Here is a 19,772-nt window from a genome sequence, read left to right as displayed (position 1 = left end):
TTCTTCTTTTTCTTTTATTCACAGTTAAAGACTTGTACTGTATCTCCAAACCTTTCTGATAGATTCCATAGAGAAGAAAATGATTCAGGGGAAAAATCTTTGAATGCATTTTTTTGAAAAAATTAGGACTAAAGCTACCTTAAAACTCCCTGCAGGTTTAATGAGAGTGCCTGTTAAATTTTCTGGGTATAGAAGAATAATCTGCTAAACAAAATCCCTGCAATCGTACCTTGGTTGCCTATCTTTTTTTTCTTTTAAACTTCAGAATAAATGAAAAATTGATCTGTATGGTCACTGAAACATTAAATTGTCTTATCTGTCACTTGTTCAACATTGGCTTCTTAAAAGGGAAAACAGCAATCACAATCAGCAGTTTCCCAGTGCCTAGAAGAAAATAGAAGCTATAAATGGACAGATGAATTATGTGCTTCCAGTGGTTTTCAAGGGAAGCATTTACTGAGGGAGAAAATTGTTTTAATCTTATAACAACTAAGGAGTGTAGAGTTTGTAAAAACATGGAACACCTACACATAAACTTAATTTTTGTTGCATAGGAACATATACGAAGTAGCTTTCAACAAAAATGGTTGGGGAAACAAGCTCTTTCATTGTTTGGTATGCTATTTTATATCTTTAACAAATCTCTGTGAAGCACTCAGGGAAACCTAAATACAGTGGGTTAGTTGAGTGTTCAGCCTTTACAGTATTCAAAAAATTAGGAGTGAATCTTCTTTTAAAATGGAAATAAGTATAAATTTGGGTCACGTGGTGAGTATCTTTTCTTTCGTTATTTTGAAAGAGTGGAGGAAAAGAATAGGAGGAAGCTAGAATCAAACCCAGACAAAACGCAGCCTCCGCATTCTTGTTTTTCATTTCTCTGTCCTATGTCTATTTCTAGATTTTGCTAAGGATCCACTGAAGCAAAACACAGAGTTGCAAACCTGCCAGTAGGAGGCATGGATATCCTCTTTCTTTGATTAATTAATCCTGGCCATTAGAGCACACTCTCTGTCCTTTTTTTTCTCTTGTCCAGCTGTTTTACATTCAATGGCAGAATGAAACCAAATAAATTTTGGGGAGGTGAAAAAATCGGAAAGCTTTCAAGAATGAAATTTTTCATTCTCTCTTGGAGAAACTAAATAAATAAAGTACTGGACATCCAAAATAACATAGATTATCAGTTAATAAGGACAGAAATATTTGTATACTTTGTTATGATGGGAAGGTAATAAGAATCATAATCTGATCCTTAAAATTAAGCTGTTTTTTGACTGCAAATCTAGAAGCCAGGTAAGGCTAAATAGAGTTACCCTTTTATCACCATTGTAGCATACTGTCCAGTGTAATAATGAGATTTTCTTATGGCTGCCCTCTGTGCTGGTGTTGAGAACTGCTTAACCTACTAGAAATACTGGGGGGAGTGGGGAGGAAGAGGAGAGAAGATTGTTGAGGACTGGGGAGTGAGGGTGTTCCTTTGGTTTTAGTTCCAATGTGTGCAGAGCAGGGGACACGAAGGCAACCTGATATATAAAACATTGATTTTTGCGCAAGATGGCTTATCTGCCAAACATTTCCAATAACATTTTCCCTCCTAAGTGGAAGCATGTGGATGCATTACTCAAAGGTGGACTGGAAATGTAGATCCCATTCCTTCTCCCACTGATGTTAAAGTAGCTGTGCAAGATCAACTATTGGTAGAGCTGTGAGCAAAACCTAAGAAAGGAGAGCAAACTGGTGGGAATGTTTTTAGAAGGGGAGTTTTGTACTGGAGAACTCATTAAGGTTTCCTAAGCCCTTCTTGCATGCAGGGTACAACTTTACGTACAGCCAAAATGCCAAGCTAATTCCCATCTCTTTTGTTTTGGTGAAGCCACATTGTGGGAGGTGGGTACAACCTGAGACTCCATTAGTACAATCACTTTGAAGACCGAGTTCAGTTCCTTAAGGGTTAGTGAAATAACTAGCAAAAGCTGCTTGTAGTTGGTGGTAGCACATGTGAAAGTATTTGCATTGTTCCAAAGGCAGTGAGTGGAATATTATGGGTGAAATGTGGCAAATAAAATCAAGGGGTTATGGGAACAGGAACGTTCAAGTTCTCGGGTGGAAACTGACAACTAGGGATTCAGACCTTGTGTGGAATTTTGATAGCTGTTTTTACTCATGAATGCCTGGGTTTATTTGACCATAGGAAAAAAGAAAGGGAGAACAATATCTGCAGGGGATAATTTTTATTTCACGTTGATCAGAAATGGCAGTCAACAACAGTAGCTGAAAATGCTATAACTAGAGAGGAAAATACTTAGAGAAAGCAGATACATGTTATGTTTTGTAGAATGGTATTGCTGATAGACTGCTATAGAAGCTTAAGCATGGCGTTAATTCATGACTTCTCTGAATACTGATACAGTTTTCTCACACACGGGGAGGGGGGAGTTACTGATACCTAACTGTCTTTGAAACATACTTTGAATTCTTGAAGTATTTGACTCTTCATTTTCATCTCTTTCCTACGACACATTGCCACTGCTTGCTACCTTATATGATGGATAGCAAAACTTACACGTTCCATTTAAAAGGTTTTAGCATGAATTAGTACTTTAAGTTTTAAACAGAATGTCTGCTTGGGATTTATCCACTGTCACATACAAAATAGCATTATTGTTTTAATTGTATTTGATTACTTGGGATAGGGTGGACTGTATATTTTTTCTTATGTTTTTTGTGTTTGCACCTCTAGATGTAATGAAATAAAAAAAATGCACAAAGAAGATTTTCCAGCCTAGCAGATGTTCAGGGTTCAGTACATAAAGAATAAATGCAATTGCACATTACTAATACAGAGCCAAGCGGTGTAATAGGAATGACCAATCTTAAAGTTCAGAAGTCCTCCTTACATGTGAGGACTGTGGTTTTCATGTGTAGTGAAAGATTTAATGCCTTAAAGAACAGATGTCTGTGTTCCAACAAATATGATACTCTAAACAAATTGTGGTTGTCAGTGGGGATTCTGACAAAGGGAGTTCTTCTGTCAAATAAACGATAAGATCCTAATTATTGTAAAGGCACAGCCTATCTAATTTTTTCCTTAGCCTGTTTTACTGGGTTTTTTTGGCTGTATTTGTTAGGAAAATTGTTAAAATGTGCTAATTTATTATGCCTCTGTTTATGCAGTGCTATTCCTGTTTTTATGGGAATCTCACAGAGGATCATGTGCATCGGTGGAAGGCTGCTGTGTCCGTCAGCGTGGAATAAATGGTACACAAGACCATATGGAAGCTCTCAGCATAGAGGTATTTCTCAGTTCTTGGTCTTCCTTGGCGTAGTTCTAAAGGTGATGAAAAATCAGGCCAGAGAAAGAAATGTTAGGAATAACCAAGATTGTTGTTAACATGCCTGTCAATGAAATGCAGTGGGAAGGTTGATGATGAGGAAGGGAATTAAACATGTGGAAGAATCTAGAAAATCAGAGCTTGTAAATAACTGCAGCCTTGAGGCTTTTAATATGTCAGTCACTGGCCTTCTCCACTGAGAGCGACTAAAATGTTTACAGTGCTTTTTTTGGGTGGATGACATTTAAAACCTCAGCAATGAAATACTCACCTTTTTCATTTTAAGTAACTGCGTACAAACATGTATTTGTGAAATGTAATTTTTGATTGCCACAAAGAGAGACTTGTAAGAAGGCATAAATGAGTTCACAAGTGTTACCTTCACCATAAGGACTTCCTTATTGCCTTTATATTCTGTAAATCAAGGAGAAAAAAAAAAAAGATCAGAACTCATGTGGTTGTTTCTATGTCTTCAAGAGCTGACCAACGATAGCATAAGGGAAAAGGTAGGGTCAACAAAAAGTTTCTTGAGGAAATATCAGCCAGATGCCCGAGTTCTCATCGTATCACTTTCTCTTGCAGAAATTTCATGAGAAAGCTAAGCCTATAAATACAGACTTCTTAAGTCTCTGGTCTTCAGACATGTGAAATTCCATGTGCTGAGGCACACATTTCTGTGCAAGGTTAGGTTGGTAAGCATATGTCCAGTCATTAATGAGCCAAATCCTGCAGCACATAGCCTTAAGAGGGGAGCATGCCTTCTAGCAGGGCTCCTGTCAGCACTGGGTCGTGCTCAACAGCACATTGCCAGCTGCAATACCAGTACCATGACCTTTCTTTTGCTCCTTGACCCACACATCAGATGCAGCTGGTCAGATAATCACAGATCAGACTGACCACCTGCGTCTGATGTGTGGGATACAAAAGTGGGAGAGAAGCCGTGGCACTGCCATATGAAAATGTGCAATGCCGGCAGTGACAAGACTGTGATACAAAAGAATGACTCAGTGCACGAGACTTGACAGGTCTGCTTTCTAGCACAGCTGGGGATTCACCAGATCCCATAGCACAGGAAGCGGGAAGGGAAGTGCTCTGTGTGCTGCCAATTCCTCCTCTTCGCAGAACAATCCTTAGAAGTCTGTTTCTGCATGCATAACTTACCAGCCTACCTAATGAGATTTGCACCGCAAATGCCACAGCTAAATTTGTCTTACAGATAGCGTGGAAAGCACTTTAGCCTAAGAAAATATGATTTTTAGCTTCTTCCCCATTTATTTCATAGAGAGCTCTTGTTAAGTGTTCAGGTTTTGAGTCAATGTTATCAAAGCTACATGTTTTGACAGGTTCTCTCCTGTGTGTGTGTATATGGAAAGGTTCTTCATGTACCTCCTAAGTTGAGAGATATAATTTGAACAGAGAAAATTACGGTTCATAAAGTGCTCTCGTTAGGTGACATGACTATGCTTAGTCCACTGCAGGACAGCCTACACAGAGAAATGCATATTTCCATACAAATTACAGTATACTGCAGCCAAGAGATCAATTAGAATGTCTGCGACCAAGAACTCTCAAGTGTCTCCATTCAGTCTGCCATTCAAACGAGACGAGAAATGCGTTCAATTGGTGTAAAGAATTTGAACTCTTTCAGGGAATGCGTAGAGACTGCCGGAAAGTGGCATTCCCTGTGGGGTGGGACTTGCAGATTCTGTGAGATCCAGCAGGGAATTTTAAGGGTTCTGTAACCTAACATTTTGTCTCCCATTGAGAGAAAAATTGCAGAACCTGCTGAATATTGTGGAAAGAATGAGGATTTTTCATTGGTCAAATATAAGTGACTATGCCGGCTCTATCATGTGTTACCTTGGTCAACTTGATCATCTTAAATCTATGCTATATTTCATTTGAAAGGAACTCAAAGCACTTTGCAAGCTATGTTGCAGATACAGCACTAGCATCTCTGGTGTTGAAATGCAGGTCTTCTGGAATGAAACGTCACAGGAATGAAACGTCATAACTGTTTAACCATGCACAGTAACAGTTCACAGATCAAGACAGGAAATTCAGGTTTAAAAACCCTTGAAAATGTAGAAGTGTATATTTTTAGGGCAGCAGAGTATGATACAGTCTACTCTCTTGATGACTGCCTCGAGATATTAATTTGACCAGAAGTTGTCAAAAACTGTGTTTAGCAATTCAAAATGCCTACCTTTCATCGAGATGATCTAAGATCCCTCCCTTTGACTAGAGCTGTTAAGTTCAATTCTTACTCAAGTCAATGAAAAAGCTCCCACTGACTTCAGTAATACAGCAGCAGAATGCACTAGAAGACATGAAAGCTATCCCAGCTTTCACTCAATAAAAATCCTTACCAAATGAAGTCACTGAAATGTAATAGAATTTAAATATTAAAAATACCTCTGATAGTTATTTCTGTGTAATATAGTTATATGGCAGTTAATAACATTATAAATAGTTTATACTTAAAATAGTGCAACATTCATATACATTATAATTTTCTTCAAATACACCATTCCTATAGTATTTGAAATATTTTTGTGAGTTGAAATATTTTTGTGATTTGAAATATTTTTGTGTGATTTGAAATATTTTTGCTCCATTTTAAGCAAACATGCTCCTCCCAGCAGTTAGTGAAGCATTTTTTTCATGGCTAGCTTTTCCCCTTTAAACAGATTCTTTGACTGTAGGAAAAATGTTAAACTTACTAGAACAATTTCTTGTTATAAAGGTACTGATTAAAAGAGAACTTTTATTCAGAGGCAGGATTTCTTTCATTCATGATTTATTAAAGGTTTCCCCAGGCACAGGATCAGTAAAGTAAGTCTCATAAACTGTTGGGAAGGGGCAGAGTTCGCAGGCGTTTCCTTTGGAACTCAGGGGTCCAAGTTTTCTGATAAGCTTTTTATGTTGGTTACTGTCCCAAAAGTTTCATAGTATTTTAGGATGCCTCTTCTTGCTCATTTTGGTATCTGTTTACAAAAGAACTATTTGTAATGATGGCATGACTGCTGGGTGTCTGATTTTGAACAATCTTTTTCATAAGGGGTATGGGAGCTCTTTTCCGGTAGGAACTGGCTCAGGTTCAATATTAAATACGGGTTTGCAGTGAGTTCGGCCTAAAATTCTCGGAAGCAATTGGTGTTTAGCAGCTCAGACAATTGACCAGGGTCAAAATCTTCACCTTTCACTCCAGACCTTTCATGCTGCAAAAAACTCCCGAAATCTTAGAGGAGCCGTGGGTTGATTTTCTTGGAGAAGTCAGGGGAAGAGCGAGTGAATGACTGCCGAGTGCAGTCTGTGGTGTGCTAGGAGACAGGGCGTAGGAGCAGGCTGCGGTGTCCTGGAGGGCTTAGGAGCAGGCTGCAGGCAGAGTTAGAGAGCACCCAGATTCCAGGGAGCGCAGGGGCCCAGGCAGACAACCGTCTCCCAGAGTTAAGGTATATAAGCGAGCACCCAGATTTATCCAGGAGGTGGTGGATGCAGCGTCTTAGTTTAGCGTACTCACCTGCCTCCTGTCACATGTCTGTGGTACATCCACTGCTGATTTTATGCTGTTGCACAGTGCCCTGGTTCTTTGCCATCCCCTCCCCGCGGCTATCTGGACTCAGCTCCGGGAGCCCGGCTCATTATACAAAGCAATAGGACGCCCTCCTCTGGATTGCTGTGTCCAGCTGCACGTACTTCATACGAAAAGTGATACAGAAAGAGAAACATCAAAGTAAGGGAGATGGGAAGGATGAGGGTCTTTGAAAGACTTCTTTATAAATTGTGTTTTATGGAAAATAATAGCAAGTGATGTAATACAGTATGTGGCATAACATATTGAACAACCTGTGGGATATTTCAGTGTATCTATCCTCTGAGTATGACAGCTAAGGGCTACACTATAAGAAAAAGGAAACTGAATATATAAAGGTCATGTAAATTTATATGTTTGTATATATAGATATATAAATTTATGCCTATAAATAAGTTTTACAGGTTTATGTGTATGTGTATATATATGGCCAGAAGGAAAGCAGATTTGATTTTTGATTGACAGAAAAATATTTATTACTACAGTCCAGGACATCGTGTAACTGCACTGATGATTGGGTCAGGAAGACCTTTTTCCATGGACATGCAATAACAAATACCTGGTATGAGCTTTGAATGCTATGTCCTCCAAGCAAGTTACTTACTTGAAAGTAACGACTGAGTATCCCTTCGAGATCCTGCTGCAATCCTTGTGAATAAAAATAAAGATAGCCGTTTAAAGCAAGCTGTTGCTTGTTCACTGTGCTTGTTCACAGCTATGAGTCTGTACCTGTGACAGCCTACCATGTCAGACTCAAATTCTTAAAAAGTACCATCCTAGATGAAGTGCTACCTACAACTCTTGACTTTCCTGGCCAGCCTTGACTTCCTAACACTATGAAGCCAGATGGATTTTTTGAAAAGCAGGATTAGCTATTAAAAACAAGATTCCAGGGAAGAAAAAGAAATAGTTTTTTTCTGCCAACTGCTTATCACTGGATTAGCCAGGACCTTGCATGAGTGTTTCAAAGAGAGGAAATGACTGTCCCCTGTGAATGTTATGCTCGTGGTAATCATAATGCTTTTTTTTTTTGATAGTGGAGTAGAGAAGATGAGGCATGGTCTCACTGTTCTGTATGTTGAAAGATCAATCAGCAGATGCGCTAAGAAGTGTTTGCTTTGCACTCCTTTCCTCTAAATTTAAGATTCTGAAAAGGTTACCTTGTCTAGTGCTGCTCCGTCTAAGACCAGAGCTCTGAGCAAAGCAACAGAAGTTCATGAGAGGCTTTCAGTGGGTCGGCCCATTGCGATCCATAGCTGAATACTTAGGGTTAAGACAGCAAGGTATTGTTAGAAGATAAAGGATTGAGGGAACGACTAGGAAGCCATTTGCTCTTTCTCAAGTCAGAGAAGCAACTGAACATGAGATAATAAAACTATGTGCATAAACGTACACACATATATATATAAAAAATAAGATAGGTATTCCAAGAACTCACCCCTTTTGGATTAATTAAAGAAAATGGAAGGGTGGCAGTGGTCTGCATTAGAATCAGTCCACTATTAAGGTAAAGCAATCAAAATACAGTTCATTTTGAATAATGTTACTTAACATTTTTTAACTCTTCTAATTTGAAGGGGGAATCACATTATTTGTTTCCTTTTTTTTGAAACTTTCAATAAATACCCTGAAAGCATAAAGTTGGTACATTATTAGCATAATAGAAAATAAAGGTATGAAAGATCTGTGAAAATATCCCGGGAGTATTGCAGCTGTGTCTTAATAAATATTGTCGTTGATATACTGAACCACACGATGGCAGTGTATTGTTGGATAAAGACGAGGAGTCTGCTAAACTAGTCTGAAAACCAACTCTGCAGATTATACTTTTACCTAGTGTTACAGAAACTTTTGTCTTTTAGGGTCATCGAATCCTAATTTTAGCACAAGAAGGATTTTCCCAAGGATCTGGTTAAATATATCCACAAAGAAGTTCTTTGAAAAACAACACAAGCTTCTTTCCGATAAACCCTAGAGCATGAAAGTAACTTGAAGAGGTTACAGCTTCTTCTCGATTCCAGGCTCCATGACCTTGTGAACAGTAGATCACCTTTGGATGCCAAATATAACTCTATGTTTCCACTTCTGCTGAAGCCAATATTAAAACCGTTGCTGTATGTAGTGAGAATTGGATTAGCCTTATAATTAGGGACAGCAAAGAAAGATCACAATTCTAATGTGTTTTGTAAGAAGCACCACAGAATGGCCTTTGAAAGGTCATTTAGAAAAGCCTGGGTCAATGCGTGTAACTCTTTCAAAAGTTGGGCGCTCTGGTTTCGTCAGTGGCTGGTGCCTCTCTTGAGGTGGAGAAAGAGGCAGCAATTAACTCACTGACAGATAAGAAGGAGAAATGGAGTGTCTGAGCGCTTGGAGTCTGATCTTTCCTCAGTGTCAATTAGTGATAACTGCTAAACTGAGTGTTTCTTGGAAGCTAAGTTTTTGTACATGACCTTTTGCCTTTGTCATTAACTGTCAAGTCAAGCACCCGCTGCATTGGTCCTGGCTGTTCCTGTAAAGCAAGAGAAAGGGGGCAGGGGGAGGAGAATGATACTGCAAAATTGCGCTGTCCCATTTATTTATTTGTTCTAAAATATTCCTATCCATAATCCACAGCATAGTTTTAAAAGAATTGCAAAGTGAAGTAAGGAAAAAGTGTGACAGGGTTTTAAATGGGAGACAGCCCATCCCTCCCAGCCCACATTTGTTGAAATTTAATTTTCTTCCAATGTGTGAGGAAGGAGTGTCACAGTGTGGTTTGATCGTCAGTTGAGTTCTGGTGGATTAGGGGCAAAACAAATTCCAGAATTAGGACTCCTTCCCTTCCCCCTTCTGAATGGAGACCAGTTAGCTTAAGGCCTGCTGAGTCTTAGCTGTTTCACAGCTAAGTGAGAGGGGGTGTTTCTGAGGAAAGCAAACTGGTCATTTTGGCTAAGATTTCCAAAGGTGGGTAAAATGTTTGAACTTTATACCCTGTTGGGTTTTGGAGCTTAGCTTTCTTTAGGAGCTGTAGAAAACTCCCAGCTTTGTGGTTTTACAGACAATTCTGTAAACACAGACATTATTTGAAGAACTTGCACAGGTGCAGTCAATATTAGCTGTACGTGCAATATCTTACGGTGAACACCGACTGCTGATTTCCAGCCAGTGGGATATCGGTTGTGCAGCAGGGCAGTTCATAAAGTCAGTGGGCTGCTTGGGCCATGCCTTTTCCTGAGAGTGCCTTAGGGACAGGCTGCAGGCTGAGTGAATAGTTGACAGCAGCAGCCCACTCCTATCTGCTGTTATTTCCTAGGTGACACCCCACTATTTCGTAAGATGCATGACAGGCAAGCTCAGGGTCTTCCAGAAAAAATGGTTTCAGGAGCAAGCTGCCACACTGGAGCAATTCATGTGTGCCAGAGGTAATTCTGTGCTGGAGCCTGAGGGGTAGTTAAGAAACCTAACAGCCAGAAACAGGTTGCATGAAGTGCTCAGGGAGTGTCACCAGTGCCCTGCTGCCATCTGTCCCAAACTCTGCAAATACAGACATAGAGCAGCTTCAGGCAGGCTCAGTTCCCATGGACAATTCTAGATCTATGCAGGTGCAATGAAACCAGAACTTCCTAGAAGCATGGACATGTTGTATGATTAGCTACAATGTGCCAGGAGAAAGGTCACAGCACGTGGCATCCTCCTGCCGTGTGATACAGGCGGAAGGTATGCGATATATTCAGCCGGGAAGACTGGACACTTTAAACCAGCTGAAGAAGTTGCCATGAAGCTCTTCTCTAAGCCCAGAAAGTTATTTCCTGCCTATCTGTTACGTCGCTTGATGCTTGCCCATTATTTTAAGACCTTTTACAAACATACTATATCAAGCAGAGATTTATCCTTAAAATTTAACAGTAAATTTCCTTTGATTTTCCAAACATTGTCATTTGGCCTCAACCTTTAGGAGTTATCTGCCAAGAAGTGGTTTTGGTGGGTGGAGTTAAGCATCAAAAAACTGTCATGTGATTGCATTCGGTATCAATGAGGCTGGGGCTCCTTCTTTCATCTAGTAATAAGAATACTAAATTCCTGCCTTCCCTCATATCACTCCCAAAGGACCTTTTTCATGTTTCCAGCGTGTGTGGTGCCCATAAGGTCATTTTCTTCAAAGGACTCAGTTCCCTGTCTGCACACCACAACAGCTGACCGAATTTTGTAAAAAGATTAACGTTCCAGCTGTGGAACCCTCGGGACACTGTTGCCTATTTTCTCAGTGAAAACTAGCTTAGGACACGGGACATGATTAGGAAACTTCCATAAAAGTCCAAGTATGATCCTTTTGTGTTCTGAAAAGCAATTTCTTTTAGAACCTTGTAGATAAATACATTTAGGACTATATCTAAACAGCTCCTGTCTTCTTGATCACTTTGTCCTTTTCGTAAGAATGACTCACAGATTCATGAGAATTGGCTTACACTGACACAAAAAAGGAGAATCATCTGATAAAATTCTAGAAAAACACACAAAAGAAATAGTTCATGAGGTAATTTCCTTCCCTCTGCCAATATCATATAATCCTTTACAGAATATTTTTGCTCTTTTGCCCTAAATTTTCCCATCTGATGTGTTCAGAATTTCAGATTTACAATTTTAAAATACTTTCTGGTATTTAGTATAAACATTCCTTTTCATCCTTTCGTTCCATTACAGTTTTTTTAACAATAAAAAATTATCTCCCACTACTGTGAGTTTGACGCTGTATTCCTCAAGTTCTTGTCAAAAGTTAGGCAACACTGGTTACACCCATGTTAGTTAGCCACTGCCTTCTGAAAGCAATTAAATATGTACTATTCAAGCACCTTAATAATTTTCACTCTTCTCTGAATTCCCTCCAATTTCCCATTAGACTTTGTTACAGTCATAAAGATTAATAACAAGGATTTAATCCTGTTTCTCAATTTCCAAGTCATCTTAATGTAGCTCAAGACATAACACAGTAACATGAAGAGAACAGCAGGTCCAGCAAGAGATTAAAAGAGCAGCATGATTCTGAATAAGCTGTAAACTTTTTAAAAAAAATGAATCAGAAGGGCAGCTAAGAAACCATTAGAGAAGCCATCCAGAGGAAACACCAGTGCTAATGTGTTTCATAGCAAAAAAAATGACATTAAGAGTTTTCAGCAAACTAAATCTATGAGGTAGTTAATAAGAAATGCAAAATATGTATGTGATAGAAGTAAGGACAAGGTATATTTAACTGTGGATTCCAGCGATGATATTTCAACAGAGATTTTTCAAAAGAAGGTGAGAATTTGGGGCTCATCTGTCCCTATGCTTCTGAAAATCTTTTCTATACAAAAAGGCAACAAGGAGCTGTTGATGCAGGTTTTAACTGATGTTTGTTTATGCACATATTTACATATTAGACACAGGGGATCTTCTGGGTCAGTTTAGGAAAGGTCAGATTTTTCCCACTGATGTGGAGCTGGAGACTATTCATTCCATATGGCTGTCTGAGAGCTCTTTGCTCGTTGTCTCTGACTGGCAAGAGTTTGCAGGTGGCAAAAGCAGTAGACACCTTTCTGGTGCATTTCTGAGCTGACACTAGAGTTTCGAGTGGGAAGGTGAACAGTTTTCAGTGACATGATGCAGGTGTGTCCTTTTTTTTTTCCTCCCCTAGGTCCTAGAACTACTGGAGTATGTAATTAGGACATCAGATTTGGATTATTATCAGAAGCAAAGGAAACAATCACGATTTAGCACAAGATTAAGTATTGGCTGTAATAAAAGTGTGTCACAAGGTAGCAATTCTATATTTTGTGGTAGCACTTCAATTTAAGTTTCAACCATATTATGCCTTCTATGACGTCTTCTACGTCTGTCTTCTTTGATGTGTTTGTACTGCTAATCCTAATTCCAGTCTCCTGACACAGTTGCAACACATAGGTGTTGTACATCCTAATGTTGAAAACAAAAAAAAAGAAGAAAAATGCTAGTAACAGCTAAATAATTTAAAATGAAAACTTTAAGCTAGTCAATAAAATCCAGAAATTAAGATGTCAGGGCAGATGCCCGTCTGTGAGATTGCTACCCCTGAATCCCAGACATTTTTGGTTTACGTGCCTGGCTGCTTTTTGTTCTCAAAGCTTTCTGCAAGAGTTGTTCAGCTGCTGCAATGGACCTGTTAGTTGGAGTGGGGGGATTCACTGTTATTTGCTTGGGCTGAAGTAAAGATGTCTCTTGCCTGCACAAAAGTGCTTCCACAAACACCTAGGACATCCTCAAGAAACAGAGAGGTTGCTAGTATCATCCTTGATTTTGTTTACACAGTTGAGCCTCTTCTTGTGCTATCCTGTTAGTGGCTACAAAGTGTGATTCTGGTGTGTGTGCTAGCACTGTAGGGCAGATGATTATTTTGGCACTTTACTAGTCATCTTCTTGGGAATGTTCTGCCTCACCATTTGATATTCTTGCAGTATGTCGTCTAGTTTCTTGGCTTACATGGCTTGTTCATAACTATTATTTCTGATTAAAGACGTGTGGTAGATGTTGGAATTAAGGTTCTCTCTTCTGCCGTTGAACACTACCTGGTGAGTCTAATCAGGCAGAGTTGTGTGTGAAGAGAGCTTTGTCTGTTCTCTGTGTCCAATCCCAACCTTAACAATTTCTTGTTATATGGAAAGATGTCTCTAAATCACTCTTACAATGTACTTTGAACCCTACTTGGTTCTTACACACCTTACATGACTGTATGAACTGAACATAGGTGAGAGCATCATGTTTAACATAGCTTTGTATCTGAGATACAATTTTTTAATTTTGTTCCTCTGTACATCTTAAACTTTTGCTTATTTCTTGATAGCTGCTGAATGGTGTGTGGTTCACCAATGACAGCAAGTGTTTTTGTTGCGATTACTTTAGAATTTAGTGGTGTTTACAGGGTATTCAAATTATTCCTCCTGAAGCTGCCTTGCATTTGTTTTCCTTGTGCAATGTTGGGACATTGTTGCTAATCTAAAATGTAATCTTTCTGCATTTCTAGTGTCTGATTTTAGATATGCGTCACATTTCACGGTGCTGTAGATCTAAAATACTGTGTTTCTGTAACATTGGGAATAGAACAATGAGCGTGCTTCAGATTTACAGTATTGGAATTGTAAGCAGAATGGGATTGATTTCCTCCGCAAATTTCAGCTTGCATATTAACTTGGCTGAAGAAAAAGGTCACATCAAAGGGCACAAATTAATCAGGTGGGACATGTCATTAGCTATGCAGTAAGCACTGGCTGTGTGTTTCTAGAGCTCCTGTCATAACATTTTTTTTTTAATGTTGTATGCCATGCATGGGGATGCTCAAAAAGCAGATACAGTGAGAATAACACTGAAAAGGTATGAATATTTTGTCAGTGACTGAGCGCTTATACGTTTTGTAGAGAGCACTGAATGAAGCCTCCAGGCTACTTCATTTATGCCTACGAAGAAAAGGTAAGCTAAGGATACAAATTTATTGTAAAATTCAGGCCTTGGGACAAACAGGATTTGGTCTGAGCAGTGTGGCATCTTTTATTGCTTTTGTGAAATGTAGGGGTACGATCACAGACTTACGTTCTCTCGGATCGGTTTAGCTTTTATTTTAGATTTTCGTTGATCTTGCATTTGGGTTTTGTGTGTGGTTTTGTTTCTGTTTTTAAGATGTGTCCAGTTCATTGCCAACATATTGGCAATTGTGGTTTTGGTTCCTAATTGGATCTATGGTATGTGTTTGGGCCTGAAGGGGCAAATCAAAGTGATATTCATCCAAAAATGTTACTGGCTTCAGGTTTGTCTGTCAGCTGAAAGCCTGTGTATGGTTGCTTTATAAGGAGTCGATTTTCATTTTGTTCTTGCCTGAGTGTGTTTAACTTCCATTGGCTTTAAAGAGGGTCATGCAAGGCTGTTGAGGGACAAAACAAGCACTGCACAAACAAAACAGATAATGAGAGTGGAGTTTCTGAAGATGATATTGTGCCATTCTGAAGATGTCCTTGGCTGTTCCAGAATGCTTAGATAGCAACAACCGCCAGGAATGCTTTTATCATCTGTGTTTGCCCAAGAGTCTGCAACCTTTCCTTTCAGATGCTGGCCTTACACAGTTTTCTGTGCCTCTGTCACCTCTTGAGTAGATTAGTGTAGTACATGGTATCTTGAGTAACACTGCAATCGTTGGAAACTTCGGCTGCTATGGAAAGTGGTTGCTGCCTTATTTAAAGAGAATGATTCAAGTGTTCAAAGTCCTGAACAGTTTGGATCCAGCATGATTTTGAAATCATCTGTCTGGATGACTTCTAACTGCAGAAGTTGATGTAATGGCAAGAGTACAGGCTTATAGCCTCACCCTTCCTCTCTTCCTTACTTTAAACCTTGAGGGAGCTGGATACAAGGAGTTAGGGAACCTTGACCCAATGGACATGTGTTTAACTTTCATCTTTTGCACTTTTTGAGCTTTTGATTAGAGTGTAATATTTTTCTGTTCTTGTAGATTTTCCTGCAGAAATGATTGATTTCAGTAGGAAGGAGCGAGGAACCTCTACTGGGGAAATTCTGCAAAGAATTTAATTTTGGCCTTTTTAGCAGGGTTTTGTAGGTTTGTGGGGGTGGCATGACTAGTGGTTTGTGGGGATGACTGTCAGGCAAGTAAGTATGAAGTTGTGGTCAACCTTTGTCTTGTACTTGCAAAAGTACATGCCTTAGGTCCCCCTTGGTTACTTTTAAACATAAATCCACATTTGGCTTCAGCTTTGCATCATAAGTCTATTTGATTTAGGCACATAAATGAAATCTGGCATCTGTGCAGTACTATGGTGTATATTTCAGATGATGTTACGCTGCAGAACTGAGCAGTGGAGACAGCATGGCAAGCAGTTTACCTGAAAACAGATAGTAGGCAGATATGCATCCCTCAGTGGATTCATACTGTTGCATCCCTCTCTTTCCAGATTCAAGGTGGGCGTCTCACATGGCCACTAACAAAATCTTCTGAATTCTCAATAGATTTTGTATTTTAGAGAGAGTTTAGGAGATCTTTCCCTTAAAGATTTGAAATTTTAAATGCTTTCCAGGCTTATTGTTTTGCTCTTTTGTGACAGAGGACATTACTCACATGAAGGTATTTAAACGACCTCTGGCTGTGATAAAAACAAATCTAGCTGGCTGATGCCTAGACCTTTAAACAGTATTGGAACACTTCAGTGCCTGGCACTGCCTTTCTCCGATGAGCCTTGCAGCTAAATCGAGTCCTCAGCTCCAGGATTCCCTCAAGCAATTTATAGGGAAGAGCTGGGTAACCCAGAGCAGCCCCACAGATGTCAGCTGTGTGGAGAGAAAATCTTACTAGCCAAGACAGGAACACCAAGAACTGTGATGGGACTAAGATGGTCTTTGAGCAAGCAGGCGCTTCCTTTGGGATTCCTAAACATGAAATTTCTTCTGGAGTTAGAGGCATGTCTAAATCATCACCATGAGTGTGTGAACAAGAGATATGAAGAAAGTGGTAGATACGCCTGCAGAATGCTCTCTCCTGAGTATGATTTGGAAAGATCCTGAACCTCCACGTCTTGATTGCAAGAGAAAGTTCAAGTCTCCTTGTTAGAACACCAGAGCACCTGTTTGTTTGAAAGCAGGGAAGGACAGGCACCTCTCTCTTCCACTATATACATCTGGACAGCTAGTCACCTTTTGGCTTAGGTATGCTCAAAGCATCTGAAAGGATCAGAAAGCACTAGCAGTGAAAACACAGAAAGTCATACTTTAAAAATCCTGCTTCAGCTCCTGAGGCATCAGCTGGAGCTGAAACTGCAGGCAGCTTATTAGCTGTGAAAGAATATCACCATCTAGCCAGTTGGCAGTAACTCAGGTACATACAGGCTTAGAAATATCCTACAGTAGGACTTTGTGAAAGCAGCGGTCCCTAACTGGTGGACAAGGGCCTAGAAAGAGACCAGTCCTTAACTCTTATCTAGTGCCCCTGCTCAGCTGTACCGGTTGAGAAAGGCCAGCCAAATACAGAAGCATTACAAACAGGAGAGCCTGTAACGAGGAGATTTAGCAGTGAATTGAAAGGAGTTATAATTGTAATTACTCATCTAAAATTGTATTTTTGTCTATAAACCGTACCACAATGAGAGGAAATTACGGTATGTATCCACGTAAAACTTGTTCATACGTAACACACAAGAAGATTTCACATATAAGTACAACTGCTTCCCTTCTTTGTCTGTGATAACTGTATGTATCCAGTCATTCAAAGTCTTTGACATTTCAAATACCTGTTGGAAGACAGTTTTAAGAGAACTAACTCAAGGCAAACTTAATATTCTTTCCAGCAAAAATCCTTGTAATTGCAAACAGAGTATAAAATCTTGCAAACACATGGGTACACAGAAACATCTATTACAGGGGAAAATACTTGTGCCAGTAAGGTTGTCAAAAGACCTAGAAATGGAGATAGCTTTCCAGCTGGCTTTGAAAAGCAATTTTACAATTATCTCCTGTGATTTTCACTGAGGATTAGGTGCCGCTGTGAATTTGAAAATCAAGACAGGCATCTAGCTATCTCTGAGTGCCCTAGATGCTGGACATTTGCTCTTTCTGATGTTGAGCAGCTGCATCTCAGAGAAAGCAGCAGTAAATTAGACTCTTTGAAAATCTAAAATTAACCATTCAGAATTAGTGAGCGCTTCTGAACTATTGTTTTCCCCGCCTTAAGTCTTGAGAGATACCAAGCCCTCACAATACCCATGCAGTGCTATGGAAAATGAGTTATGGATGCCTGTGGAAAAGTGACTTTAAAACCTCCTGTTTGAGTTACCTCAAGTGCAAAATTGAGATGATGAAAGTTAAGTGTGCTGCTTTCATATTGATTAAGTATCCAGCATTGAAAAGGTGACTATAAATAGTTACTCATGGCAACATTTGGATTGCTTACATGTCCATTGTCTGCATGGTCCATTTATGAATGGGAATACAATTTTAAATCAATGTCATTCCAAACCCATCTTTCTGTAGAAAGTGCCCCTCAGATCTTGCATCGGTGAACAGGAAGATGTATTTGATACAAGCACCCTATTTTCCCTGTAGCTATATACAGTATTTCATGTCTTATTAACATAATCTATCTACAGTGAAGTTTATAGGCCTTGACAGATAGCACTTCAGGTGAGAAAAAGGATGACAGAGAAAATTTACTTTTACAAAGTCAGTCTTTCTGGATCTGTTCTTGGACAGCTTGACACCAAAGGCTATAAACAGACTGGAATCTGAAACCTTTTCTGCAATGACCTTGTTTTAGAAAATACTATTCTTATCTCCTCGTGCTTATTCTTCTCTTGGCAGTCACTCCTCACGTAAATTCCTCACCATGCACTCCTCCTGTTTCTTGAGCAGCACCTTCATATTTATTTTTTGTTTACTACTCATTTTTATTTAAGTCATGCAATCTGAAAACCTACTTCATGCTAGTACCAGAATTATGTTAGTGAACCATTTGATTTGATACAGGCTTGTTGTCTCTGACTGTTTCTTTTCCATTTCTTTGGAAGAAGGCTTTTCTAGGAGGAGGACTGCTCCTGCATTGAGCACTGCATTAAATTATACTTTAATGGCAGTAGTTTTGTACATTCAAATTTAAAATTGCCCATTCTTTAGATTAGTAAAAGAAGGTCACTACTTTCTAAATAACAGAGCAGTCATATGCAAGCATAAGGCAAGGGATTGAAAATATGGACTCAGCCAAAAATACAGTCCTTTGGAAGAGAGATGTCAAATGGATTTCGACAGTATTTTTACACATATTTCACTATTTATAAACAGTGTCAAGCACTTCTTTTCATATGAAATGTTATGCTGCCATTCTAAACAAACCAAATGCAGTTTCCTGTGGTGATGGCTTTTTTATTGCACTTGCACCCTGCCCATATGACACACATTTTCTGCAGAACTGATTTTAAAGAAGCACCTACATTTACTTTCACTACCCTATGTTTCAAAGCCAGGAGACCTTGGATGAACAAAGATCATCTGAGGTGTGGACACATTAATCTCAGTGCGTTTGCTCTATTTGGGTTTCCAAATGTCCTTGCTGAGAACTGCTGGTGTTGCAAGATCCTGAAAGCAATCTAGTCTCCTTTTCAGCATGTTCTGTCCTCCTTTTTAAAAAAAAAAAAATCCAAACTCCTATTGTGTAGCAGACTTCTTAAAATTCTATGACAGTCATTCTGGTGATGTAGACAATCATAGCTTCTGTGTAACAGCATAGGTTAATGAAGTGCTAGCTAAAGAATATTTGTATTAGAAACATTGGCATATGTTACATCCTCTATTATACAGTTCCCAGACATCAAGGCAGCTATCGCCTAACCTCAGTGTTTCGGCACCTGATTTAAAATTATTGAAAACAGTGGGAGATTCCATTGATTTGAATAGACCTTGGGTCCAGCTGAAAGAAGCTGCAACCAGAGTTTGCCATCATGTCTTAAGTACAAAAGGGCATGGAATATTTTTGTGGTCAATGAAAATCCTGGTTTTATAAGATACGCATGCATGCATACTATACTAAAATAATCAGCTGTGTCTTTTTCTAAATGGTAATCTTCACCAAGAAGTAAAAACCAGATCTTTTATTGCAACTAATGGGGTCAATGTTATGTGATTCTTCTTTTGTCAATGAAAGAGCAAATTAATATCATAGAATCATAGAATGGTTTGGGTTGGAAGGGACCTTAAAGATCATCTAGTTCCAAGCCCCCTGCCAGGGGCAGGGGCACCTTCCACTAGACCAGGTTGCTCAAAGCCCCATCCAACCTGGCCTTGAACACTTCCAGGGATGGGGCATCCACAACTTC

The 19,772-nt window shown here is 39.3% G+C and overlaps 1 protein-coding gene across 1 annotated transcript in view; it reads right to left on the bottom strand.

Moving 5' to 3' along the window:
* ENO4 (enolase family member 4) overlaps positions 1–19,772 on the bottom strand; it is a 62,457-nt gene that overhangs the window by 41,586 nt on the left and 1,099 nt on the right. Inside the window, exons 2-3 of the mRNA XM_019471649.1 lie at positions 7,529–7,572; positions 3,601–3,743 (exon numbers count right to left, since the gene is read on the bottom strand). Of these exons, the coding sequence (XP_019327194.1) occupies positions 3,601–3,743; positions 7,529–7,572 (187 nt within the window). The remainder of the gene's footprint in view (positions 1–3,600; positions 3,744–7,528; positions 7,573–19,772) is intronic.

This window comes from Aptenodytes forsteri, unplaced genomic scaffold, assembly GCF_000699145.1.
Source record: "Aptenodytes forsteri isolate BGI_AS27 unplaced genomic scaffold, ASM69914v1 Scaffold15, whole genome shotgun sequence".
Classification (NCBI taxonomy): Eukaryota; Metazoa; Chordata; class Aves; order Sphenisciformes; family Spheniscidae; genus Aptenodytes; species Aptenodytes forsteri.
The sequence above is the reverse complement of the archived record's forward strand: the minus strand, read 5'-3'. Positions and strand labels throughout refer to the sequence as shown.